Here is a 27,967-nt window from a genome sequence, read left to right as displayed (position 1 = left end):
TAAGGATTCAGCTGAATAAGATTAAAAAGTCAAAAATCACATATGTGAAGTTCTTTTGGGTGATTGAATACTTTCAAGTGAAATAAATGGCCAAAAATTTGTTAAAAGTTTAATAACATTAAGTTATTAAGTTACTACAATAAGAAGTTTTTGAAAATACACACAGAAATGTAAACAGCATTGAAATCTTTTAAATTATAATTATTAAGTGCACAATGCCCTTTTACTATTAGCCAGATGTTGCTGACACTGATTAATTACATGATCACTTAGACATCCCAAGTGAATTTCCACTGTAATTATTTTTTTCGAAGTATGGTGTTCTGCGCACACAAGAATTATCAATACTGTGTCTTACAAAAGAAGAGAGAAAAGAGAAATGTCAATTTTTAAAAGCTAGCACGTAAAAAGAAAAGAGCATCATAATAGAAACCACTTAAGGTGTAGAAAGGCAGTTACTGGTAGAAATAAAAGAATTTCTGCAAGGGCCAAGCTTAAGTACAATACAAAAAGGCATAAAAAGTGGAGTCTTTGTGGCTTCAGGAGTTTTTAAGTGGATATGTCTGGTTCGCACAACTCCATCCTGGCCAAGGGACTGTGTGTTTTTTAATTGCTTTAAGTGCCTGCTCCTGCTCAGTGCCCTCCCTGGTAAATTTACGCTTCTCCAGCCTCATGGTGAGACGTGGCTGGGGTGGGAGCATTTGCAGTACTTCGCAGCCTTTCTGATTTTCCCACAGGAATTCTTAAAAACCAACAAGTTCTAGTTTTCTCTTGTATTTACTCAAATACTGTATATTTGCCGGACATTGGCATTTATTCCTGGGAATCCAATTTTGCAAATTATTTGGAGCCGTTGAGTCTTAAATCCGTGTCTGAAATAATTCTGCTACTACTTGGGTTTCAAAACTACACCTGTTTTCCTTCCAGATATATCCCATATTTAATATAAATAAAGCCAATATAAATACCAGTGCGTACAAATGGCCAGGTTACTGTGGTGTTTTCTTTAGCTTTTATTTACACGGAGTTTCTGTGATGTGCCCTAAGTTCCACATTTTAGTGCCTTGATGCTGGTGGCAGAAACATCCAGCTCCTCCACTGGGTCTGCCCCGGGTCCCAGCACCTGTCCAGAGAGAGGCAGAAGCCCACCAGGCAGCACTGACGGGGGCGACGCGTTTGGGCGACGATCCCAGACCAAGGCTCCTGGAGCCCGCGGTGCACAGAAAGCCTCGGTTTTAGTTTTCTCATTGCTAAAGCAAATACCGTGCAGTGGGAATTTATTGGCTCACAGTTTGGCGGCTAGAAGTTCAAAATCAAGGCATCAAGGTGATGCTCTCTCCCGGAAGACTGTGGCGTCTGGGGCCGGCTGCCGGTGGTCCGTGGCCCTGGGCCCCACTGTCCCGTGGCAGCACATCGCGGCCTCCCCTGCTCCCTCTTCTCGTCCGGGTCCTGCTGACTTCCGGCTCCGGTGTCCCCACTCCACGTTTCTCCCTCTCTGTGGCCTTCCCCATGAGGCCTTCGGTAATAGGGTAAAGACTCACCCCGACTCAGCCGGCCTCACCTCATCGGTGAACCCCTCACAGAACCCTATTTGCAGGGGTTCACATCTACAGGAATGGGTTAAGTTTCAGGACATGTCTTTCTGGGGTACATGGCTCCAAACCACCACAGCATCTTATAGATATTGAAGGATAATCCCGAGGAATGGGGCAAAGACAAAAGATAATGTGGGGTGGAGAAGAAGGATCGTGTGTCATTTCTTCCAGTGCCTCCAAGACTGAAGGGACAAATGTGTCATAGCAGAAAGGTGGTGACCAGTGACAAAAACGCGTGGGCCCATGGATCTTCACCATGAAGTGCAGGAACGGTGGGCGCGTGTGCTGGGAAGCTCCCAGGCTGCTGGGGAGACCGCTCGGCCCTCAGGTTCCAGGGAAGGGACCTCAAAACCCCATGATCCCACCCTGCCAGGACCCCGGGCAAGAGATGAACGTACCCGCCAGAGCTTCACAGTCACCCCGAGGCACCCAAAAGCCCCAAACCGGAGTCAGTCCAGGTGGATTTGACGAGGAAAATATAACCTCCTGGAAAGCAGATGAGGCGCCAGAGCAGGGAACGTTCAATCGGAGACTGCCCAAGCTAGGGAAGCACCTCGAGCTTGAGTGGAAGGGGGGCAAGCGCCGAGCAGCAGTGGTGATGCCCAAGCACCGTAAGACACGGCCTCGGAGACGGTGGCCTGCATCGAAGACACTTCCTCCAGGCTTTGCAGAGCTGTGACTCTTGGTTCAGCCACACACGGGGTCATTTTCAGGGGCCCATGGCGGGCATGGGGTCTAGAAAGGAGCCCCCGCTGTGGGGACGGACTCGCAGGCACACAGTTGGAAGTGGAAGAGGGCGCTGGGCTGGTCAGTCGAGCCCGAGCCGTGCTGGTTCTGTTCGTTAACAGCCGGTTCTCTGAGGAAAGCACGGTTCTGAGTCACAGCCTCTGCCGGTTTCTGTGTTGTAAATACTCTCATTGCAGCCAATTCCAAACTATAAGCAAGACATCAAGGAGCTTCCAAACTCCTGAAAATTCCACAGTGGGCTCTGACAAGCCCACGGCAGCCCACAGCAGCCCACTCCCCGCATCACCCACAGGCTGTGCTCAGCTCCACTCACTGTCTCCACCGTGCATCCATGTGCACCACACACACTGCACAACTACAGGCCGGGCTGCGATGTTCTCATGGAGTGGGGGCTTGGCAACAACCTCAAACAACTGCTGTACAACTCTTATTAGAATAGCTTTCTAGAAACGCTGAAGAATTGATGTCTATGAAATGGCAAGCTTTAAGAGTTTCTTTTCTCCTGTCGGGTTTTCTGGGGTTCACCCCAGACATTTGGGGGTAGGGAGTAGGTACCACTAAGGAAATAAAAAAGTCAAAATTGGCGGTAGCATCTGCCATTGAGGGGCTTGAAAACTGAGAGAACTCAACAACATGAGATGAAGCTTTAAAATTCTGAGTATATTTCCTGCATTAACACTTGAGAATTATGGAACAATCACGTGTCATAAGTACAGGCAACAAGAAAGCAGCACTCGGGCAAAGTGAGTTTCTTTTCAGAAATTAGACTTAGGAGAAATGTGGGCCTGGAGATGATTTTGTTGTAGTTAAGGAATTAGAATATGAAGAGACACTTACATATGATCCCAACTGACTTCAGAACCCCCGTGTGCTCTGGAAGTCTTTCTCTGATAAGAGCAGGCACAGCAGAGAGAGCGAAATTGGTGAGCAATGCGGGCTCTGAGCCGGACCCTCGTGAGGGACAGGCCGTGGCACCTGCTCTGCCGTACGCTGGGCTGCATCCCTGGGGACACGCGGTCCCACCACGGAACGATGGCACGGTCAGGGCCCCCGTGAGCGGGCGGAGGGCAGGGGCAGGCTTTCCCACGCCGAGGAGCGCCAAGGGCAGGTGCAGCCCAGGGGTGGAGGACAGGTGAGGTACTAACCCGTCTCCAGGGTGAACCACGGCCCCATCAAGGCTCTGCGTTGTGTGGACACTTGCGTTTGTGTGGCCCTTGGTAACAAGCTGTCTGTTCACACCATGTTAGGGTTGAAATCCATTCTCAGAACCCACATTACACCTGCGGACTCCCCCGTGCAGACAGGGGAAAGCAGCCAGGCCACGCCTGGCCTCAGCAGCCCCCACACCAGACGTCGGCGGGAACCAGCACACACCGTGGTCCAGGGGCCCCGCATGGCCAGAGCCGCCAAGGGGAGGCAGGGGTGGGGGGGCCGTGCTCGGGCAGCCATGGGGGGGTTCCAGTACGGGGGTCACCCCATTGGCTGAGTGAGGGGCCCAGAGAGCTCAGCAAGCAACTGAGGAAGCAAGACTTGGGCCTGCACCTCCGGGGCACGTCGCAGCCAACGACGCTGGGTGAGGGGCCAGAAAACGGGGACGGGGAGAACCGGCTCAGGCGGCGGGTTTACCGTAAAGCTGCTCACCGGTTCCGGGCAGCTCTATCCATCAGACAAGAGATCAGAGCTGAGGGATGAGACAGAAAGGAAGTTTGTGGCTGGACTTTGAACAGCTTTGAAGTCACAGGCTAAGACCAAGGGGTAGATAGAGGCAACACAAAACCACGCTTTTGAGTGTGGCAGTGATGGAACCGCACATAGAGGGGCACTTAAATTATTGCAGGAAGGCCAAATAGTTGACGAGGAAAAGTTCTTCTTTAGAAAAGAATTCCTGTGAATGCAGAAAGAAAGGGTGAGTTAGAAAAGACCATTTTGCAATTCAGTTGGAATGAATCTGGGCTAAATGGATGCTAGCAATGTTAGAGCAATATTGAGGGCGCTCTTGACCGCTGGCAGGTCGGTCAACGCCGCTGACGGTGAGACAGACGCCCCGTGTGTGCCTGGGGGCGCAGGGAAGGCCCAGCAACGAGCTCTTGCCAAAAGTTGAACCAGAATCAAATCATGCTGCTGAGTCTAACGAACCAGTTTACAGGAAACATGGTGGATAAAGAAATACACCAGACAGCGTCAGCCAAATTCAGAAAGAGGACATTCTAGAGGATAAACGACCTGTTTCTTCAGCTAAATAAATGGTGTAGGAAAAAAGAGGAGTGTGAAAATGTCAACTGAGTGAAACTTAAGAGGCCTCTGTCTGAGCTTAGGGCTCGTACTCAAGGAACTTACAGGAAAAAAAGATAGTTTCAACAATTGGGGATATTTTAAGAGGAATTGATTATTAGATAATATATAAAAAATAGTACTTACCTGTTAGAGATAGATACTGAAGTATTTATGGTTAAATGATACAACATCTGAAACTTGCTTTTAAATATTCCAGCCAAAGAAAGAGTGGGAGGAGGGTAGATGAAAAAGGCAGACCAATTTGGCCCTTGCTGAAGCTGGGTGAGGGACGGTGGGAGTTCATTATATTCTGTCTATAGGTTTAAGTATATTTGAATATTTTTACAAGAAGTTGGAATGGATTTTTTCAGTATTTAGAAAATAGTATTGTACGAACTAAAACCAGTGTAGAAGACAGTTGGAAAAGGGGATGATGGAGTCTGAAGAATCAGGGCCGTTAGTATGAGGCCAAAGGGTGGGACAACAGGAAAGGAGGGGAGGGAGAACGGGGGCCTTCTGGGGGCTGAGTCAGGGTGATGTGACGCGTGGAAAGCTCGGGAAGGACAGAGAAAGGGTTTGGCCGGTTTTGGCCTTGGAGACGGGGAGAACGATGCCCCTATAGTAGGCGCGTTGGAGCACTATTAGGGGAACGCGCGTGTGGCTGTGCCCCTTTCTCACCACCCCCGACCCCCCCAGGCTCACCAAGGGGGTCACGTCAGAGGCCCACGGAGGGAGGGATGGGGAGGGGCTGTGCTTTGGGAAGGCGGAAACACGGAGCCCGACGGCAATGGGGAGCTTTCCACAGGACCGGGGGTCCCCGGGGCAGGAGGGCCAAGGCCAGCGCCCCTGCCCGGCTGAGCGAGGAAGTGCATCTGCAGGAGGCTGCCCGGGGGGCTCAGAGCCCCGGGAGCAGCAGGGCTGGGGGTCCCATCCTGGCGACAATGTGGACTTGCCCGAGGAGTGGGGTACAGAGCATGACAACCAGGGAAAAGGGAACAAGGACCCCACTTTGTGGCACTGGGAGACTGGGGTCCCCGAGGACCCTGTGGTGGTAAGAAAGTGGCGCTGCAGGGTCTGGATGGGATTTCCCAGCAGCCTGGAGGGTGGGGCTCGGAGCGGCTGTCACCTGCTGGAGGAGGGCCGTTCCTGCCGGATTTTCTGCGTGCGCCTCCATCCCCGTCCCCAGCATCGGCCTCGGAGGCTGTGCCCGTTGGCTACGAGATGCTGGGAGACCACTGGCCACGCGCCTGCCTCCGCTAAGTCACCGAGATCGTGGGGTTCCACCAGTGCACCGGTTAGCTCTGATTGCCCTGACTAGTGTTCAACTAGTACAGGGATGAAAACGATATATCGCATGCCCTAGTTAGTGAAATTCACGCCCATGAAGAGCCGTGCTCCACTCAGGGCTACGCAAGGCAATGAGCTAGAAGACACGAAACACAGTTTTAAAGGTGGGAAATTTACGCCTGGGGTTTAAGAGAACAATACCTCACGTGCATAGACGATCTCATTGAAATCGTGGGAGCGTCCGACATCTCCCGGGGAGAGAATAAAGCAGCACGTAGGAGAAGGGGAGGGAAGGAAAGGGAAGAAGGTGGCTTCCAGTGACCCTCGGCGTGGACACCGAGTCTGAGGACGGCAGGGAGACGGGGAGGGTCTCACGTGTCAGGGCCCAGGGAGGAGAGACCTGGGAGACATGAGCCGGGATCTCTTCTCTCATGACCCAGGGAGCCTCGCTGAAAAGACGCTCTCGAGAGGTGCAGAGCACGTGTCTCTCGGCCCGGGAGGCCGGGGCCCTCTCGGGACGTCCCGCGGGCACAGGAGACGCCGTCGGGACCACCCACGTCCCCTGGCCCACCCAGCTGCAATGGTGCCCGTGAGTGCCGAGGCCTCCTGGGCCTCCGCCAGGCATCACCTCGGCTGCTGCCCACCTGGGGGGCTGCCCTTGTTAACGGATGACTTTCCAATTCTGTAAAATCTAACTCTCGGACAAGTATAAAATGAACAAGTCAAACTTTTAATTTATTCATTAATTAAGGAGAGGACCAGTAGGATGTCACAAATGGTTCCGAGGAGAAGTCAGAGCTCCACATGCTGTCAAGAATGCTGAGACGAGTTTATGAGAGGAAAACCCGGCCACTGTCGCGGGGTATAACCCACTGCACTTGGTGCGGTCTACGGGCAGAAATCACTTGCATTACTCGCTGTTTTCTACAACTTGGGAAGCAGCTCAAGGACAATGAAGGGGACGGTTACCGGGATTAGACACCCACTGATCAGTTTTTGCCCATTTCAAAGACTTACGTTCTCCACCAGTGAGGGCAGGATCTGGCGGGAAGCTGTGGTCGCCCCTCGTCGTTCAAGGAGACGATCCTGAGATGCGCCCTCGGGGGGCCCTGACGCGACCCCAGAGCAGCGAACTATCCATTGGCACAACTCTCGTGGGCTCCCCTCCTGCCCCGCTCACCCGCCTCTCCCCGGGACAACCTCCCACCCTGCCGGGACCCCGTCCCCGTCTCATGGCCGGCTTCGGGGGACACTTAAGGCAGCTTCATATACTTAACCTCCAGCCTACAGACCAAGAGGGGTTTTTATTTCCAAAACCTACTCCACACGTGGGGTGTGGGAGGCTCCGTGAGGGGCGCAGCCCCTGCCTGCTCCGAAGGCTGTCCCAGCGGAGCAGCGAGTTTCCGGATGCAGGAGTCACACATCCAGGCGAGAGGACATTCGGCTCCCGGAGCAGGGCGGCGTCCCGGAGCTCTGGGGCCGTCGGGCCGCCTCGCAGCGCTCACGCCCGGGCACACCGGGAGGAGCCAGCCCGGCCGCTTCTGCTGCCTCCGCTCCCACTTCCCCGACACGTCCGGCCTGGGAGGGGTCGAGAGCCGCTTGCCGACCCCAGGACAAGGATGTGGCCCGTCCACACGTGCAAGTGTATTTCTCTAGGCCACCCCAAGACGGGGACAACATGCCCTGAAGAAAATCTGAGCCATCTTTGATGTCTACCTCGTTGTTCTCCATGGACGGGGTGGTAAGCCGTGAGCTGGCTTCTCTGGGACCCCACGTCTCTGACCTCACAGGGGATTTTAGATGATGCTCCTTACGAAGAAGAAAACCCCCTGCAAACAAGGGGCTCCCCACAGGTTCTCAGAAACCTTCTGAGCAGTCAGTTGTGTAACTAGACGCCATTTCCACACACGGCCAGTTTGGAGGAAGCAAAGTCACAGGGCAGGTCACCGCTGTCCCTCACTGGAAAACGAATGACTGGGGCTAAAACGAGACCACCTTGCTTGGGTCTCAGGAATGAAAATAATCTGGCTGATTTTTTGGGAAGAGTCCACACACTGAGAATTATTGAAATCCTTTCCTCTTTCTCCTTTCTGACCGTGGTGCCCAGATTCTGAGGTGCCCGTTTCTCTTGGAGTTGAAGGTGAAAGATAACAAGATGTTCTGGGGGAATGTGGAGCTTTCAACATTCAAAAATAGGATTTTATAGCAAAGCAATAGCCTTACGAGCCGGGCAATTTTCTTGAAAAAGAACTAATTCCTTTGTTACCCTGCGGGACACTAAGGGCAGTGCCCTGCTGGCTGGGTGCCGGGGTCTCGCGTAAGGGAAGTCCCGGCAGGAAGGGGACGGGCACAGGCCGGCCTGGTCTGGGCCAGAGGATCGGGAGAAGGAAGGAGAGAGGAGGAGGGAGGGAAATTAAAGGCAGGGAACCACTGCGCTGCCCACTCCGCTAGGACTGGAGTGACCCGGGACGGGCGTGAGGCAGGGGCCCTGTCGGGGCTGAGAGCGACACGCTGGCCGCCGCTCGGTCAGGGCTCGGCCCACGGCCTCGGACAGGTCATCTCCTGGGGTCGCCATCTCCTAATCTGCAACAGGCAGTGACTTGATGACCCCGAGTTGTTCCACAGGGGCTGTCGTGGGGGGCTCGGGAGTGGGGGCGGCAGGTGGAGCCGCAGGCCCCTCCCCACCACATCCAGGGAGCGCCTCGTTTGTCAATTTTATTGGGTTCCGATTTAGACATTCATTTGGAGGATGTTTCATGGCTTCAAAAATAATGTTTAAAAACCACTGGATTGGATGAGCTCCAAGGTCTTTTCCGAATCTGCGATTCTTCCAGTCTAAGTTCCCCCTCGGCCAGCTCCCTTGCTCTCACTCTCTGGGCTCACTCTGGCCTCCTGGCGGCTCAGGCCCTGGGGTGACGTTCCAGCCGCAAGTGCCGTGTCAGCAGCATCCCGTCCCAGGCCCAGCAGCGCCCAGCAGTGCCCGGGACACCTGGGAGCCTCAGGCCCTGCCCAGCTCTCCGGCCGCTGCTGCTGCTGCTAGAGCCGGATCGGGACGGAGGCCAGCGGCTTAGAGATGGATGGGGCGACGGGGGGGCTGGGGGGCCAGGACAGGGGGACCAGGTACTCCTCTCTCCCGGGGACTGTCCACTGTTCGTCTCCTGCCCTCACCCTTTCAACCCCTCCCCTAAAGAGAGAACTTGAGCTTGTTCTGTGGGTGCCTCGGGATGGGCTTTGAGCGTGGCCCTGGGCGCTCACACTCAAGGAGAGGAGCTCGGGCCTTCCCTGGTTCTCCCTCCGCCCTTGGCCTCCAGAGGGACGCGCCTTCTTCGCTTCTCCCCAGGCAGTGCCGGGCTGGACCGTGTCCCCCACCCGCACGCGTTCCTAATCGAGCCGCCTCCCTGGGGTGGGCCCCCGGCTTCAGGCCCCTGGGACGGGGACTTGAGCTCAGGTCGGGGCCTGAGCCAGGGGGGCCCGAAGCCGCGGTACCTGAGGCCTCAGACAGAGACCCTGGAGGCCGCCGATGCCCGAAGGCAGAGGACGGGCCGCGGGAGGGCAGGACACAGCCGGGGCCCCAGGGACGGCGGCAGGAACCCCGGGCGGGAGCCCCAGGTGCTGCGGCTCCGGGAGGAAGCAGGCCTGGGCTGGCGTCAGGCGGGGGCCTCTCCCGGCTCCGGGCTGTGCCCCGACACCCCGTGTCCGCAGCGCCCGCTGGTGCTCGCTGGGAGCAGCTCCGGCAGACCAGGGAGGCGGCCTGTGGACTGAAGTGACAGATCGGGGGTCCCAGCTGCACCTGTCATGCCCCCCCGTTCCCACCAGCAGGGCGGGAGAGGGAATTGCAGTGGGAAAGAGCTTGCAGCGGCGGAGGACACTGCCCTCCAGGAGACCCACTCGTCTGGAGTCGGGTGATGCTCCCAGGACCCTCAAGCCAAAGGCAGCAGCGGCCCTGGGCCCTGGAACCCGGCTGGGAGGAGGAGGTGGGTCAGCAAAGGGCCCTGGACGAGTGGGACCACCCTCCGCTGGCCTCCACTGGCCTCTGTGCATTCGGAGTCGCCTAAGATGCAGGGTTTCTGTCAGGTGTGTGTCGGGGACAACCTCACGGGCACAGCTTCTGGCTGGTCGGGATGACCCCCCACGGGCCTGGGCACCCACGTTTCAGCTCCTCTTAAAATGCAAGGACCTGGCCGGTAAGGAAAAAGCGTGAACTTCAATGTCATGGCCTCTGACAAATGTCAGGAGCTGTCGGTCATCAAAACCCATTCCAGCCATGATGGAGTCTCATGGAAAAAATCGGTTATAAAACCAAAGGCGGTGATTGACCCTGAAGCCATTTCTACCTGGACAGTGTATGTTAGCTGGTGGGGTGTGGCGGGGGTCCCTGGAGGGGATGAGAGCAGGGAGGGGGTGGGGGGCTGGTGGTTATAGGGTGACTGTGGGCGGGGGAGATAGTGGGGTGCTGGTGGTTATAGGGTGACTGGGCAGGGGGGGATAGTGGGGGGCTGGTGGTTATAGGGTGACTGAGCGGGGGGGATAGTGGGGGGCTGGTGGGTCACAGGGCGAGTGTGTTGCATGGGTAAGGGTACAAGGTGGGGTGTGCGGTGTGCTCTCACATCCTGGACACAGTGGGAAACCATGGGGGTCTGGATCCTGGGGGTGCAGTGTTGGAGGCATAGAGTGTGTGTGGCTTTGCACCCCCGTCCCACACCCTCACCCCCTCCAAAAGCTTCGATGATGTTTTAAGAGCAAGGACTTAGGGGTCAGACTTGGTTTCAAATCCTCCCACACTTTCTAGCTGCAGGGCCTTGGGTCATGTATGTAACCCTTTGGCTTCATCTCCTCATCTGTAAAATAAGGGTAATTTTTAGCTGCTATAAAGGACTGAGAACAGTGTAACACATCACAGATATTCACTCAAATGGGAGCCAAAAAATTCTACCCCACTTCTCAAAACTGATCCCAAAAGGAAACTGCACCTTGTATCGAAATAACCTTCAACAAAGCAATTTTTAAAACACACTCACATTCTATGGCTTCTTTATTTTTAATTTTTTTTTTTTTTTGGTTGAGTTTACAAACATTCTTGGTCATGTGTGACTCTGGGGAACAGTAGAGTGAAAACATGAAATCCACAGAGGATGTTCCCCGGTGGATCCAACGAGAACTTTCACGAGCACACTCTCCTGTAACGGCCCGGAGCTCTCCCGCTGTCCCCTCGCCACCTGCTGTCCCCCCACTGCCCGCTGTCCCCCCGAGGCTGTGAACTGGCCGCACTCCCTGCAGGAAAGAAGACGGCCAGGGCTGGACATCAGCAACTTTGCCACCAGAAGCCTCCATCCCAGTTTCATCTTCAACAGCAAAATTAATCACAATTTAAATCATTATGGTGTTTTTTGGTGATCATAAGAGACTTAGCAAATAATTAACTTGGACTGATAGAGCAGATGTCTAATAGAAATATGAGACCTATGTTCCTTTACAAACTATTTGGAGTGATTCTTAGAACAATTAAAAAGTTATTCTGAAATTTTAGCCCCCGTCACCCAAAAATGTCCTTCCCTACTGTAAGAAAGTTTCTGCCAAAACTCAGACAACTATTAACTAGTCACTGTACGAGCACTGCAAAGGAGTTGAGTTCTGAAGAACGAAAGGCCCCAGCCCTCGTTTTCGCTCTGGGCACCGCAGCCCGAGACACCGGCTCCCTGAGAACGCCGGGGCGCCCCGTGCAGCGGCTCACGCCCGGTTCGGGGCCGGCTTGGGGGCCTCCCAGCCGATGCCGCCGATGCCCTCCAGGAGGTTCATGGGCAGAGGAAACACGATGGTGGAATTCTTCTCCGCGGCCACCGTGGTCAGCGTCTGCAGGTAGCGCAGCTGCAGGGCCAGCGGGGACTCGGCCAGCACCAGGGAGGCCGACTTCAGCGACTTGGAGGCGTTCATCTCTCCCTCGGCGGCGAGCACCTGCAGGACGGAAGCGAGAGGTCCCGGAACCCAGGCTTCCGGGCACCACCAGGCCTCCCTGTCCCGCACCCACGTCCCCCGTGCCCGCGCTTCACCCACCGATGCGGGCAGGACTGGAGTTTCAGATCGGGAGGAGGATGCAGGAAGGGAGGTGAGATATTTTACAAAGACAAAGCCCCTGGATTTCACTTCAAACGCAAATAAAAGCACCACCTCTAACGCAGATACTCGCCCTCCCTCCTAATAGCGCTCTGGAGCCACGATGGCCTCCAGCTGGCTGTTTTGTGGTTTTAAACTATCACCGGAGTGGTTTTAATTTCGTTCTGGAGCCAGCTGGTCTCCTGCTTACACCATAAGGACTGTTCCATGTTCTCTCAGCTCTTGTGCCCGCGCGGTGGCCCTCGCTGGGTCTCCCACCCACTCGCGGTCCCCTCCCAGTTCTCACACGGCCACACAGCATCCGGGCAACGCAGCCCGAGCAGCACGCACTGTGCAAAATGCCCACCGCCTGGTGCTCGGAAGCTGCTGGAGCTTGGTGGATAAACCAGACAGAAGCAAGAAAGAGGGTAGAGGAAAGGAATGCTACCAGGCCACAACCCAGCTCCCGGAGAGGCTCCTCGAAGACCCCCGATCCCGATGGCTTCTGACCCCGGGAGAAGCCCACCCACCCACCCACCCAGATGGGGCTACAGACAGATTCAAGAGCACTGGGGCCCACGGGCACTGACAGTTTGTACTCTAACCTGGATTGTGTTTAATCGCACCCTTTTAGCCCAGCAACACAACACACCGAGGAGCACCACCACATTGTGCATAGAAATCAATAGTTTTACAAAAATTCAGGTTTCTGGGCTCACCCCAGACACTGCTTCTTAAGAGCCGAGGTGAGACGCAGGGTCAGTGCTCCGTCGGGGGGTGCTGGTATACCCAACTCGGGACCCTCCTCGCCAAGCCCCTTCCATCACGAGCCCTCCCAGGCCACCCCGACATACATAAAGCTGCTTATCACTCCTCAGTTACAGGGTTTCTCAGTAAAAACTGTGGGAAAGAGCCCCTTTCCCACAGGAAACTACTCAGAGACCTGATCTGTTCAGTCTGCATCCCAGTCTGCTCCAACCCCAGGCGGCCTGCCCTCCACGCACAGGCTGCAGTCAAATCCTAGTTAACACGCTAACTCACGAGGGACCCAGCGGAGGTGACACCTGCTCAGGCACGCAGGCAGACGGGGGCCGGCGGCTCGCCCCCATGTCCAGCCCTTACCTTGGCCCTGGCCTCACGGGTGGCCTCGGCCTCCGCCGCCATGGACCGCTGCAGCTGCACGGGGATGCGGACATCCTTGATCTCCACACGCGCCACGTGGATCCCCCACATCTCCGTGGCGTCATCCAGCAAAGTCTGTTTCCGAGTCAGAAGAAAGGACGGCCGTCAGAGAGGGACGAGACGTTAGTTTCTGGTCTGTTTGCTATTTGCAAGATCAGCTCCTCTTCTTTTCCTCCCTCTGTCCTAACGGCATTTGGCGGGAGGCAGGTTTGGGGGGGTGGGGCTGACAGCCCTGCTGCCCCTTCCTGGAGGGGACGTGAGCCTGGGGGGGTGGGGTCAGCAGTGGGGCCTGAGAGCGCTCCCACAGGGTCTTCCCCAAACCATCCCCACAACACACGTCACGCCCATCTAGGGTCAAGCCAGGACCCCAGCCTGCGTGTCCCTCGGACCAGGGGCTGAAGGCCAGGGCGTCTCGGGCAGGCCTGGGTTTTGTCCTGGCACTGCCCGTTCAGCCGTGACTCTCCAGGCCAGTTACTTAATCTCGTGGACTCTCAGTTTTCTCACCTATGAGAGGTTTCCTCTCAGGACTATGGTGAGGTTTGGAGATTATACATTTAAGAAAGCTATTGGTGGCTCATAGTGACTCAATACATGTTATTACTGGGTAATTTCTGAGATATTAATATTAAACGTCTTACTTCTCTAACCCCTGCCCCGTGGCCAGTTTTAAATAGGGAGCAGAGCATAAAGCTGAGAGCAGACACAGCCTAAAGTCAGATAATCTTGTCACTGGTAAAAGTTAGAATGGATGGTCCTCTGCTAGCGATCCTGGAGAGGGAGGGGCGGGAAAACTGCCTTGGGAAATTTAAGGAGAGGAGACTCAGAATCAAAATGTGATTGATTTAAGAAAACACAACGTGACTGTCTATAAACAAGCCCAGGAGATGACACGAGCTCCTGCCTCACCGCACCGACACCGTGTTATTACTCTCTCTAGCCGCACCGGGCCTGGCGGTGTGAGGAGAGACTCTCCAGAGCCTGCTTCTGAGGCACTCACTGCTCTGAAAGAGTATATGTGCTGCCCAGGAAGTGGCTGAACTTCTGCTGTGGTAGTTTAAACTAGAAATAAATCTAGCCTCTTCAGAAAAGACTAAAGGGTACAAGGTCAATGATTTTAAATCCCAAAGAAAATGGGTAACATGCCCAATTCCTACAGACCCCTCCCTCCCAGATATTTAAATCTGTACAAAGAATGAAAACACAGAATGAAGCCCCAGTCCAGAGCCCCCGTGTGTGCGTGTGTGTGTGTGTGTGTGCATGGATGTATGTGTGCACGTGTGTGTGCATGTGTGTATGTGTGCATTTGCATGTGTGTGCTTGTGTGCCTGTGCATGTGCATGTGTGTTGTGCATGTGTGTGTGCATGGATGTATGTGTGCACATGTGTGTGCATGTATGTGTGCATTTGCATGTGTGTGCTTGTGTGTCTGTGCGTGTGTTGTGCATGTGTGTGTGTGCATGGATGTATGTGTGCACATGGGTGTGTGTGCATGTGTATGTGTGCATTTGCATGTGTGTTCATGTGTGTGTGCATGGATGTATGTGCACGTGGGTGTGTGTGCATGTGTGTATGTGTGCATTTGCATGTGTGTGTTCATGTGTGTGTGCATGGATGTATGTGTGCACGTGTGTGTGTATGCATGTGTGTATGTGTGCATTTGCATGTGTGTGCTTGTGTGCGTGCGTGTGCACTGGGAGTGCTGTGCACTGCTGATGTCTGGTCGGTACTCTCGATTGTCATGCACAGGCTGCAGACGCGGCTGTCGGTTCCTGGGTCTGCACCTGGATGCTGTGGGCAATCTCTTCCCGGCCAGCTAAGATCTGGGACAGGGTCTGCGTCCCCAGGACGTTTCTCAGCGTGGTCTGCGCCAGCAGGAACGTCGCCTGGTGGACGTCGTTGACGTTGGCCACAGCCGAGACGGCGCTGTAGATCCTGTAGTAGACAACGCCGTCCACCTTGGTTGTCACCGAGTCCCTGGTGAGGATCTGTGGAGAGGAACGGGGTGAAATCACAGCCTCTTACTTTCTCCGCAGCTGACGCAGTGCTGGTCGGCCCAAGGGCCCCCACCTGCCCTAACTCCTGCAGGAGGAAGGCGTCGAGGACGACCCCGCTGGCCGGCACCAGAAACCCGTCCCGCTTCGGGCAGAGTATCCCGCTAGCCAAGGACAGCTTCCCACACGTGCGGCCTATGCCTGCCCCGCGACTCCATCCTAGGAAGCTGAGGCCCGGCGTGACCACGGTGAGAGCAGACTCTCCCATGTGCAAACGCAGCGCCCAGCCCTCGGGCTCCACCTTGCGCTGGTCCTGGCACAGCCCCTCGCCCCTTGCCGCACCCCCGGCGCCCGCTGGCCGCTCTCCCCCCGGCTCGGCCGGCAGGACAAAGGCGGGTGTTCGGGGGCCACCTGGGGTGCCACAGGCAGTTGCCCCTTCCACTGGTGGCACAGAGACCCGGGACAATGTTCAAGGTGCCCGCGGCGCAGGAGAGACGCGGGTTTCATTTCTAGTGGGGCCTGCGGCGGCATCACCTCTTGCGGGGGGATGTTGCAGGTAATGGTTCGGAGATCAACTTTGACGAACACGTCCACGCAGGGCAGGACCAAGATCAAACCTGCGAAAGAGAGAACACGGTTTAAAACCTCCCCTGCGGGAAATAACAGCTCCAGTGGATCGTCCAGGCCGTGGGGCACATCGTTTTCACGGGCTGCAGACACTTTTCGGGTGACCTTCAGCCTGCACACCTGTAACTCTGGACATGATTTCTTCATACCAATGTCTCCATAACTCAATAATTAAATAACCAATAATAATTATTTAATATTTAAAACAAAGTCTTTGGGTAAGATGCTGATCTTTGAAGTATAATTTGTAGATTTTATTTTTAGAATACTCAATCTACTTCTATCCAAGTATTATTAAACTTGCTGTTAATTAAAAATGATATTTTGGAAATTTGATTCCGTCTATTAAAGGCTTCTGCATGAGAGATCCACGTTATCAATTCTTTTGACCTTGACTGCTAACGCTCTCAGCCCTCCCGAGTAGTAGTGAAGGAAAATTCAAGTTGAAATCTTCCCTGGCCCCGACATATTGCAGGTGTGCCCTGGTCCTGGAGCAGTGGCCTCCCCAGGCACACACGCTGTGCTTCTCTCCGAGGGGTGAAGTATTTGGGGGCAGGGGTGGGGGGAAGGGGTGGGTGTAAGAAAACGCATCTGAGGACCCTCTGGGTCCTTAAACCTCTCCCAGGGAATGTTCTTTTCAGCAAGATTAGAGCCACGGGGCAGGTAGCAGGTGGGCACCAATGCATTCCCGTCTGTCACCAAGGCCTTGCATTGCTGCTTTTGTTTTCCAACCAGAAGCAGGTTTTTGGGTCAAGCACACAAGAAGGGCTGGTGGCATCAGCAGACAGCTGCAAAGGTGCTTGCTTTCTTCTTGTCCCCAAACCATCTGAGACTTGGGCTCTCACCTAGTACGTCCTTCCCAGGCGCCACACCTCGGAGGCCAAGATCACAGCTTTGGAACTGGGGGGCTAAGGCCCAGCCCTGCTACTCACTAGTCTTGTGAACCTGGACGTCCACCTACCTCTTCTGAGCTTCTTGCCTTCTAGCATCCTAGGGGTTTGGTAGGGCCAGGGAGATCAAGGATGACTCGGCAGATAATGAAACGAGAACTAACCGAGTACCAAGCATGTCCTAAGTGGTCAGGCAATGGCAGCTCTCATTACTGATAGTTTTATTATCAGTGAACAATTTACAACTTCCAGAAGTGGAGAGGTTTTCCGTAGGCAATGGGGAGCATGTCCCTCGGGCCCTGAGGGTACGCTGAGGTAACCCGTGAGCCCCAGGGACGTGTGTGACGAGAGCAGTTACCCTGCAACATCGAGCAGTGAAACCTTCTGGGAAAGTTCATTTGGAAGGGAGATGTTTTCCTCCAGAATCCTCCGAGTCATGTCTCCTCAGCCTCCCCCAGATCTGGTTTTATTTTAGCGTGTGATCTTAGCCCCCACACGACTGAGAAGGGGTCAACTGTGCTTCATTACGTGTCAGTTCGGTGGTCCTAGCGCTTCTGTTTTGACAGACTCATAGGAACATCATATTACATCAATCTTGCCCTCTTTCTCTCAGGCCCTACATGAAATAAGACAAACAGGATTATAATTCTCAAAATGACCACGACTCCTTAACGAGGTTCTGTGTTGAAGTTTCTGGTATTTTTTCACGTAACAGATATCTGAGTGCAAAGCACCCAGGTAGCTGGAGCTCACGGTCTGGCTGCAGAGAGAAGCAGCGAACCCACCTCGGTGCTCCAGGGCAGACACAGGCAGTAGCATCGCTAACAACCGCTGCTTTCTGTCTGCCTCCTAAGATGTTATTTTTGACAGTTCCTCCTTTCAACTATATGAAATTACCATTTTTGTGGGTCAGAAAGTTAAATGTTAGCAATTTCATATAGTTCAAGAAAATATATACTAAGAGAAGTTATTAGTATTAAATCAATATCTTATTTCTAAGGAGCTCTTAGGAACTGACAATCCCTACCGCCACCTCCAAAAATAATCCTTTTGTACAAGAACAGTTTGGAACACTTGTCATTCCAAGATCCTAGAGAAAGGATGGAAATAAGGAACCACTTCAGGTGTTAGAAAGCCTGGAAGCTCATCCTCACCTCCAGCTACGAGTCACCTCAGGCAAATCACCAGCCATGTGGTGGCCTCAGGCTCCTCAGTTTCAGAACCAGGGGATCTGACGGGAGAAGTTGTAAGAGGACTTCCAGCTCCGAGTTTCTACTTGTCCACTAGCCAGGAGGGGAAACCACCTTCTACGTCTCAGTGAGGCCTTTCCAAAGAGGGAGAGTCTACCCCAGGTCCCGGCTCCTCCCCGGGGGGCTGCGGACCCCCTCCGTCCTCCTCCTCCTGGGAGCCGATTCTGGTGACGAGGGAAGTCCAGCCCAGGCGAGCAGGGGCACCCTTCGCTGGTGCCCTCCGAGCCTGTCAGAGGCAGCCTCGGGGTCTGCTCGGGCTCTCCCGGCTCTCCAGCTAGCGGTCACTGCGCTTGCACGACAGGACAACGGCTCCAGCTGCCCCCAGTTGCCTGCGACCCTCAGAGGCGCCCCAGGGAGCAGGAGCAGGTGCCAGGCCTGGGTCGGGGTGGGGCTGGGGGCTCCAGCAGGTCGTACCTGGCCCTTTGGCTTTGTCCGCTTGGATGCGTCCCAGCCGGAAGACGACGGCCCGCTCGTACTCCTTGATGATCTGGCCGGGAGGGAGAACACTCAGTGTTGGGGTTCGTCAGCCCCACAGGGAGCCCCGCTCCTTCCCCAGGGCTTTACCTTCAGGCACATCCAGATGGAGATGGGGAAGGTGATAATCATCAGCAGGAAGGAGAGGAAAACCAGGAGCCAGGCGCACACGCCCAGTCGCTTGTGGCTGATGCCTGGGAAATGAGAAGGAGGCAAGCCAGGGCCTCAGCCCAGCCGGGCCTGCGAACGCAGTGAACAGCCAAAACCACCGCAGCAGAAGACACTCATTCGGGTTTCTGAGAATTAAAATTGACCCGTCCCTTCCGAGTCTCATGTCAACCAAGAGCACCACGGCCTGTATATGGGGCTGCCTGGGGCCGTTCAGGAAGGTGGATTTGGGGCTCAGCGGGCAGGGAGGGACGGTCATCTCTCAGGGAAGACGACGAGGCCTCCGAGGAGCCCAGGTGGGCGTCTCTACCTCCCTGAGCCTCCATCTCCCCTTCGTAGGATGGGCACAGGCGTCACCCACCATTGGAGGATCTGATGAGGTGGATGAGGTTGTGGCTGCCTGGCGCCTGCCCACGTGTCAGCAACCACGTTCACAACTGTGCACTGCCGCCGACACTCCCACTTCACAGGTGAGCAGGTGTGACGGGGGCCTGCTGCCCGGCTCAGGGTTTGGTGTTTAACACTCTGCACTTACCCTGGCATTTTATGACATTGGCTCATTAATTCGTTATCTTTTTGTTACTCACATCTGAGGACAGCAGGGGGGCGTTTGGCTTAATGAATAAGGTGGGTGAATTCAAACCCTACCTCAAATGCCTAAAACAGTAGATTTAGTCACACCAATTAGATACTTTGTCAAGTTCCAGGAGTCTTATTTGTAAAGCATGCACGTCTGGCTGAACTTTTTACTTGAAGATTATATATTCACTATTTCACCTTTTTTAAAAAATTTTGGTCTTTCTTTCTTCTTGCTTCACCTCCATCCTCACCCCACTCCTCACCCTAGGATGAAGGATGTTTACCAGATCTCTCCACCTGGTTAATTCCACAAACACCCCGTACAGGGTCTGCCCTCCCCCGGCGTCCCTCTTTCTTCTCTGTCTCGACATCCGCCCTAAAGCCTGATTAGGACCCGGGTCCCCACCGACTCTGCCCCTTCGAACCAAGGAGGTCACCGAGCTCCCGGAGCCACCTGGAGCCCGTCCCAGGTGCCCATTTCCCACGCGGACTCCTCAGCCCCCGACCCCCACCTACGACCCGAGGGGACCCCAGGCTTCCACTCCAACAAACCGCGCTACAGGAAACCTCCCCAGCGGGTGGTTTCGTGCACGTATGTAGGATAAACTCCTGGCAGTGGATGTGCTCAGTCAGAGGGATCTTATTGAAACGCGGATGGTGAAAGCCCTCTGGAGCGTCTCCAGCCTGCACTGCCATCGACAGTGCGGGTGCCCATTTCAGCAGGTGAAAAATGCCCAATTCTCAGATACATTCATATTATTAAAAACGTTTGAGTCTAAAAGTCCTTTCACAGGCTCTGAATACACATAAAGATAAACACTAGGACTTCCAGCATACACCGAAGTTTAAATTCCTAAAATGTAACCTTCCAAAGCCTTGGGCCACACTGAGCCAAGCCAGACAATCAGTGAGCAAGAAAAAGACAGTGTGTGCATTCACAGAGGATCTTGGTTGTATTTGATTAGTGCTCTTTCATTATTAATTACACAGCCCACACACCAATACATTCTCATCCTAAGAAAAGCAAATCCGAGCAGCAGGTGCAGCTGAAGCGCCTGCTGACGGCCTTCGCCATGGGCCCTCTCTCCGGGGGGTTCCTGTGGGTGCCGTGGGCGTCTGCGTTCATTTCTAGGCCCTTCCTGTGTGTTCACACACGACGTCTACATCTACAAACACTTGATGTGGCAAACGGCGTCACGCTGCACCTAAGCTTTTCCGTTTGTCCGGCTTGGGTCTCGGCGATATTTCCCCGTGGTGACATGTGGCTTTGCCGCCTCCCCACCCCACCCCCGGGGGCTCCGTCCTTCCCTCCCTGTGGGGGCTGCGCTGCGGGGGCTGCACCTGCAGGTGCCTCCTGGGGAGCCCAGGGCTCTGCCCCACGCCCGTGGCCTCCGCCTGCCTGCTGGGTTCTCCTGGGGCTTGGGTGCTAACCCCAGGGCACCCCAACAGGGACCAGCTCCCCAGGCTCCCGGGACAAGCGGGATCTCTGACACCGCCTGTGACACCAGCTTCCCAGAGCCTTTTCCGGAGGCCGAGGGGATGATGAGGGGAGAAAGGGCCCTGGCTTCAGTGAAACCCAAGGCTCTGTCTGAGCCCTTCCCGCCAGGCCCGGCCTGCGCAAATCCACGATGTGCATCTCTGTGGGTCACTGTCACATAAAGATAAGGCAGTTGTCACATACCGCCAGCCTCCACAAACTGCCCTGATTTCTCACCGTCCTTCACTGAGCACATTTTACAGCTACATGCCAGGCCCGGGTGCTGGAGCTGGGGAGGCAGGGAAAACTAAGATGGGATCTTGCCTTCACAGGTTAAAGTCTCGGAGGGGAAGAGACAGGAGGGATGGGTGACAATGGGGTGACCTCTCAGTGGGGGGTACTTTGGGAAGTCTACAGATGGTGAAAGAAATGGGGACAAGGAGCAGCAGAACGTGCTGGAACCCCCTTCCTGGCAATCCGCAGACCTGGGGGCAGAGCTGGGGGAGGGGTCCCTGGGTCTTCAGCCAGGGAATTCCCCAGTGAGCGTAGCCGTTGTCACCCACGACTGCGTGAACGCGTGCAGCCTGCAGTGGCTCAGGCGCTGAAGCCAAACCTGGCTCCTCTGGCGAGCCCCGGGGCAGCTGGGACCCAGAGGAGACCCAGGTGCGCTTGCCCAGGTAAAGCTCAGCCAGGGAAGCAGGGGGCAACCCCACCCAGGCAGCATGAGGAACAGAAACGAATTTTAGTAAACGAAACCAGCTGAGGGGACTTGGTTGCTTTGTTCCTTCCCTTGGCTTGGTCATCTGTAGTTGATTTTAGATTAACACTGTGCGTGATCTTTGTCCACAGATGCGTGTTACTGAAAACAGCCAGTTCCTTTCTAAGAAGAGAGGGCTGCTTAGGTACGGCAACATCAAAGACGACAAAACAGAATGGTGCACATTTAGCATCAGGGAAGTGAAAATTAAAACCATGCTGAGACACGGACGCCTAGATGACAGAACGGCAGGTATCAAATGCTGACACTGCAGGTCTGACGAGGCTGTGGGGCCGCTTGTAGCTCTCAGGTGTGCTGTGCGTGTACAAGCCATTACAGCCACCTCGGAAACCACTGGACAGATCCACTGAAGCTAACCGTGCACACGCTTTAGACTCAGCACCCAACTAGGTCATGAGGGACGTGAACACAAAATACGTTCACGAATTTTCCCTGCATCTTCATTCATCAAAGCCAAGAAATGAAGGGCAACCCGAATCATCAACACAGAACGCACTGAAAAATTGTGGTGAGGTTACAAAGGAATATTACTCAGCAAGAAAAAGAAGCTACTATCACATGCAAAATATGGATGAATCTCATCAACATAATATTGAACAAAACAAGCCAGACACGGGAGTGCACACTGTTGGGTTCCATGTCTGAGTCCTTGTGTGATCTCACTTCTGTTGCACGATTTCATGCAAGAACTACCACACTAACCTCTCTGGTTTGTGCTCGGGCTCACAGCTCTCTCTGGGTGGTGGGGCCAGTGGTTAGGGCATGAACTGGGAGGACAAGGGGGGCCTTTTGGGGCACTGGGAATACTCTGTATCTTCATCAAGTTGGCAACTGTATGGAGTTACACAGACTGAGCCAAATGCAGACCAGAAGGGTGTCAGGACAGGCTGGCGTTCAGGATGGAAACCAGCACCTGCTCTGCGTCTTCAGAAAGAAGAGAGAAGCAGAGTGGACGTCCTCAGCGGGCAGCTAGGTGGGAGCTCGGAGCCGAAGCATCTGCCACGGGCACCTCCCCGTAAAAGCTGGTGACGTCTCACAAGTCACCAACCTGCCTGAGACTCGGCTTCCTCGTCTGTAATGTGGCAATAACAACAATAATAGCAACACGCATAAAACAGCTCATCATGCATGCACAGGGCCTATCAGCCCTTCTGCAAGCCCTCTAGCTGGCCAGGCAACTACTCAGGATTTCCCTAGAGGTATGATTACTTGACATTTCATTTTATTTTTAACTTTTTTTATCACTCAGGACTCTACATATCAGTTATGGATGTTCAGGCCCATCCTGATAACGGCTCCTTTCTGTTTGCAGGAACTGAACTCTCCAGGGGAGTGCACGATAAAACCTGCGTCCCTGAGGGGCTAAAGTTAGCAGCCAGGATGGCACGAGGTCTTTCAGGTAACTTTTGGAATCTTAAAAAAATAAAATAAAGATGCTAGGTCCTTAGGGCAGAGCTACTAAATCAGAACTAGATGATGATCTTATCGTCTTCACTAGTCCTAAAGACCACAGAATTCGGTAATCTTATGAGTTTTCAGCTCCACATTTAAACTAAGTCACCACATGAACTTTTCAACACTTTATCTACTGTAATTTCCTTTCCCCTCATTTGCTCTTTCTTAGACACGTTCAAACAGGTGTAAAAAGAAGGCCCTTGCTGCCTCCCCACCCCCAGCCCAGGACTGCCAGCTTCACCTGCCCAAGTAGGCCCTGGTGGCCCCTCCTGGCTGCCCCAAGAGGCGATTCTCCCAGGGCCTCCTGGGGCTCCATCCCCATCACCAGGCGCAGCAGCCCTTCCTGGGAGCAGGCCCTGCACACGGGCTCCTCCGCACACCACCAGCTCGGTCTGTCTGGGGCAGGGCTTTGGTGGACTCTGGGCCGGGTCACCTGAGGGTCTGGGTGGCCAGGCCACAGCTCATGGCCCTGATGTCCAGCAGTGGAGAAAGTGCCCTCATCCTCTCCCATCTCCCCAAACCCTCCCAGCACCCCCTCTCCCAGCACCCCATCCTCTGCCAGCACCCCATCCTCTCCCGTCTCCCCGTCCTCTCCCGTCTCCCCGTCCTCTCCTCTCCCAGCACTGTGGCTTCCCGCACAGGCTGCTGCCTCCCCCAGGCTTTCCCGCTGCCCCCTCTCCTCTCTACCACCTGACCCGGGGCTCAGCTCAAACTGCATCTTTCTTCCCAAGGTTTTCTCCACCTCTGTCCCCCACTTCCGGGTGCTGCTCACTTGAGTGTCTAGCGCACCCTCTGTCGTCACTTTTCATGGGACATCATGATGTTTAGCTAACAGGTGTGTCCTCCTGCCCATCTTTTTATGCTTAAGAGCAGCCATTTTACTTGTATGTCTCCATCTCCAGGGCCCGACATTCAGAGGACGTTGAACTCATTCAGTGGATGAAAGAATGAATGAATGAATGAAGCAGCACACTAACCACCTTGCAGTATCATAACGACGCTCAGCAGCATAATAGATTGATTGATCTGTTTGGAGATTCCCGTCTGGAAATAACAACCCAAGAGATGAGATTCGGTTTCTCCTGAGAGCCCCTGACCCTGCATTTTCTCCTTCACGCCTCCTGCTCGTTGAGCCCTCACCCCACACACCCTGGGAAAGAAAATGCTCCCCTCCCCCTTCCCCATCTTCCCGCCCTGTCTGTCCTTTCCGTCAGCAATAACAGGGAGAGACCGAGCAAGCAAACGGACAACGACCAGGGAACGCGGGAATCGGGCCCCCGTCTACAGCAGACATCCCTGGAAGTCAAGCCACACTCCCTGTGTCAACCCCAGGGAGCCCGGGATCGGCCAGTGACCGGCAGCTGCCCTAACTGCTGCTTCCAAGGCGGCACCCCCCGGAGAAGCAGCCAGAGCGGCTCCTCCAGCTGCACAGGACACCCGCTGCCCGTCGGCCCACCCCACCCGCCCCAGCCCCATCGGGGCGCACCCGGAACCCCCCGCTTCTCACTGTAAAACATCCCCAGTCCTCTGCCAAACACAAGTGCGGGGGGCGGCCTCCCTCACTGAAGCAAGCTGTGATAAATAACCTTTGCCTGTTCTCATGTGGACGTTCTTCGTTCATTTCCACAGCAGCAAAAAGTACAATTACTTTGTCCTTAAGATCGATGCCCATTCTCAGATAGTGGTATTTATAATAGTGCTAAATCAGAAATGCCCCAAAAGGAAAACAAGAGAAAAATAATTAAGCAAACTACACAATATCACATTATGCGTAAGTTTTAAAAAGGTTTACAAAATTATTTCAGTGAAATGGAAACATTCTTAGGGTATAAAGTTAAGAAAAAAAAAGTAGTAGGATTCAACATTGTGCACATTCTGACTTCAATTAGTATAAATATTTGCTTAGAAAAAACACAGGAGGAAAATTGATCAAAATATTAACAGTGGTTAGTTCTGAATCGTGGAAGTGTGAGCAACTGTTCTTTGAACTTTCACAAGTTTCCTTGATTTCGGGATACCTCTGAAATCTAGAAATAAGAATTAATCATGTCAAGTAAAACAAGTCTTGGATCCCAGAGGAAGGGAGACCAGATGCCTGGGGATGGAGGAGAGGGGTGATGACCGTCCCCTCCCGGCCTGGGGTGCAGCACTGAACCCCCTCACTCCCTCCACTCCAGCCATGGGAGACGTCAGCGCCGTGAGCGCCCCTGGCCCCAGGGCTTTCTCCTGGGCACTGAGGACTCTGAGCATCTCACGGAGCCCCAAGTGAACCCCGCGTCCACGTGTCCCCTCCTGCTGCCCTGCTCCTCGAAACCCGCACAGTCCGCTCTCTGGAGGCCCCTCGGGAAAGTGAGGAACGGCCGCAAGGATCTCACGCTGGTCCCCAGCCACCAGCTCCTGGGAGCTCTTCTGGTAGGTAGAACCTCCAGCCCCCCAGACTCGAGCCCCCCAAGCTCTAATCCCTCCGAGCTCTGGCAGCTCTCCGGGAGGGGGCTCGGGCTTCCCCAACGGGAGAAGAACTTCTCAAGCCTCCTGTCTACAGTCCACTGACCTCGCTTTAACTCTGGAAAAGACAGGAGTGGGGGCAATGTCGGAAGCCAAGGACCAGGGTGTGCTAGTTACTGTTTAACACCGGGCCCTTGCTGGGGGCACCCTCTTCATGGCATTTCCATGGGGTGAAGCCCCTCTCCAGGAGGGTCTGAGCCCCTGAGTGACCTCACGGAACCTGGAGTCGGGACATGTGCACAGGTGGCTTTGGAAAGCCAGCTGAGCCAGGGCCGCCGCTCAGGGTGCCTGCGGGGCGACCACGAGCAGCCAGGGCCTCGCTGCCCGCCCTCTCCACCTGGGAGGGGGCGTCCCCGACCTGCTCAGGGGCCCTGGGTCACGTCAACGCCAGCAGAATCCCAGGACAGGAGAGGGTACACCCGATCCCACAAATCCCAGAGAGTGATCAGTGTTGCATTTCACAAAATTCCAAAAGGATGTGAAAGAACTGTGTTATTATATGAAACCAGAAGTTGTAAAACGCAAGCCCCATCCTGTTTGTGCAAGTTTTTCATCATGAAAAAAAACAACCAGAAAACCCACGAGCACCGTCACATATCTCCCTGACCACGCAACTCCACCCACGCCATCTACCCAGGTGTGTCCTGACCGGTTAAGCAGAAACTGAGGTTTCTCATGGAGCCTCCTGTTTAAAAAGACACAGAAGGCCCCCTGGGAGAGACCCCCCACCCACACTTCTACACAACACAGCCTGCCTCAGCAGACCCGTGTTCCTGTGCCTGTACAAGAGAAAAGTTTTTCCTGTCCAGCTAAATTTCTCTAAATCCTTTAAAATTGGCAATGCTGAACGTGCTCTTTCTTCCTAACTTGCGCCCTGACTTCTCTGATAACGTGAGGAGCGCGCAGGGCTCGGGTGTGGACCCAGAGTCCCGTGAGCCCTGGTCCAACCCGCCCTCCCCCTTCACGCGAAACCCACACCCGCGTGTCACCATCCACACCATCTCCACCAGCCCTTCTGGACCTTCAACACGTTCCTTAAACTCGCCAAGACTCTGCTTTCTCATTTTAAAATGAGATTATGAGAGGATCTACTGCTAGGATTTTGTAGAGTTTAAAAAGATAACACAAGCAAAATGTTTTGCAATACCTAATAGCCCTTATGACTACTAGAGCTAGTGTTTGATACTTATGAGCTACATTTTCTCTTTCTCAACTCCTCCGCACTTAACAAACGTGAGGCAGCTCAAAACAAACTTTTCTTTTCAGCCTCTCCCACATTCCTTTGCTACTTAATGCAAAAAATGAGTACAAAGATAAGCATAAATTTTATCTAAAACTGAATAAAACAAGCAAGCTATTGATGGCCGTTCAAGAAGCAAATAAAACCAGCACACACAATGAAGGCAAACTCCTGCCTGGAATGACACAGAAGCCAAATTCAAGGCGGGTTAATCCACCCCATGCTCGCCCTACGAGGCTGCAAGGCTGGCTCTGCACGAGACCTTCCACAAGCTTCAGATGGGAAGCTGAGCGTACCCACTAAACTCTCCTTGTCCTGCTTCTCGGGGGAGCTGGCCCCGGGCTCCATCGCATTCTCGAGAAGGCTCTGCGCTGGGGACCCTGCGTGGCAGGAGCCGCCCGGCCCCGGGCAGCAGCACGATGTGCCTGGAAGAGGGAAGTGACACGACAGCGGAGAGCCCGAGAAGTCCCTTCTCTTTGGCGAGGGCCCCGGGGAGCGGTTTCCCTGGTGAGGGAAGCCTGTTTACTTAACAGGTAAGTTCACAGAGAAAATCCAAAAGGCCACCCCCTGCTGTGGTGTCCTTCCTGTAAATACCAGTGTAGCTTCTACAGCATTCGTAATTCATAAAACCCGTCTACGCTCCTTGGTAATTTGTTCACCAGCACGAGCTGTCAGATACACAGGGAAGGACAGTTATCCTCACGGCTCAGACAGGGAAGTGTAATCCAGTTCCTTCTCCAGTGAGTGAGCTTTTGAAACTCAAATCTGACCCTGTCACTACCCTCCTGAAAACAATGCAAAGACTGCCAACTGTCAGCATGGTGAAGCATGATAGAGTCTAAACCCCTAAGTGTCCTACTGTGCAATTAAGAGTCAATATAAAGCGCAGCCTTAACGCTGGTAAAATCGGGAGGAACCCAAACACCCCCAGGCCATGGGCTTCTTTCTCATCAGGCCGAGGAACTCAGACAAGCCCGGGTCCCCTCTGCCTCCCACAGCCCTCTGTGCCCTCTGAGGGGGCCCCTGCATGGCTGCGCTGGCCCCCCCGGGACTGGGAGCCCGTGTGACCCCTAAACCGCCATCCCTCATGCGCTCGCCTCCCACCCTCTCCAGCCCAGGCCCAGGCCCAGGCCCCTGCCCACTGCCCGGCGGCCAAGCACAGGTCTCATGCCCATGTTTTCGCGTGCAGGATTGTTGGCTGACATTTGTTTCTCCCTCCAGACGTCGGGACACGAACGCTGCCTGCCGGGCCTGCTCCCCACCGGCCGTGTGAGCGAAGCTTCACTAGCACACGGCCGCACACAGCTTCCGCAGCACGGCAGCAAAGGCCAGCAGCTGCGAGAGATTGTAGCTCCTTC

At 54.5% G+C, this 27,967-nt stretch overlaps 2 protein-coding genes across 2 annotated transcripts in view; one reads left to right on the top strand and one right to left on the bottom strand.

Moving 5' to 3' along the window:
* FREM2 (FRAS1 related extracellular matrix 2) overlaps positions 1-16,006 on the top strand; it is a 146,023-nt gene extending 130,017 nt beyond the window's left edge. The window contains exon 24 of the mRNA XM_037800052.1: positions 15,209-16,006. Coding sequence (XP_037655980.1) covers positions 15,209-15,334 — 126 coding nt within the window. The 3' untranslated portion in view covers positions 15,335-16,006. The remainder of the gene's footprint in view (positions 1-15,208) is intronic.
* Positions 10,923-27,186, bottom strand: STOML3 (stomatin like 3). Its single transcript, XM_037800054.1, has 7 exons — positions 26,906-27,186; positions 18,498-18,601; positions 18,348-18,420; positions 15,701-15,783; positions 14,957-15,160; positions 13,116-13,250; positions 10,923-11,855 (listed from the first exon to the last, which is right to left on the bottom strand). Exons 1-7 carry the CDS (start codon positions 26,955-26,957, stop codon positions 11,631-11,633), a joined length of 876 nt encoding a protein of 291 aa, XP_037655982.1. The 5' UTR covers positions 26,958-27,186; the 3' UTR covers positions 10,923-11,630.
* Positions 27,187-27,967: the final 781 nt, after the last annotated feature.

This window comes from Choloepus didactylus, chromosome 12, assembly GCF_015220235.1.
Source record: "Choloepus didactylus isolate mChoDid1 chromosome 12, mChoDid1.pri, whole genome shotgun sequence".
NCBI classification, from domain to species: domain Eukaryota; kingdom Metazoa; phylum Chordata; class Mammalia; order Pilosa; family Megalonychidae; genus Choloepus; species Choloepus didactylus.
Note: the sequence above shows the minus strand (reverse complement) of the source record. Positions and strands in the feature narration are given on the sequence as shown.

Coding starts and splice junctions, on each gene's coding strand:
- STOML3 (XM_037800054.1), bottom strand. CDS start 26,957: ATGGAGCCCGGGGCCAGCTCCCCCGAGAAGCAGGACAAGGAGAGTTTA. Junction 13,251..14,956: donor AGATTGCCCACAGCATCCAG/GTGCAGACCCAG, acceptor ACTCGGAAACAG/ACTTTGCTGGATGACGCCAC. Junction 11,856..13,115: donor CCCGTGAGGCCAGGGCCAAG/GTAAGGGCTGGA, acceptor TCCGTCCTGCAG/GTGCTCGCCGCCGAGGGAGA.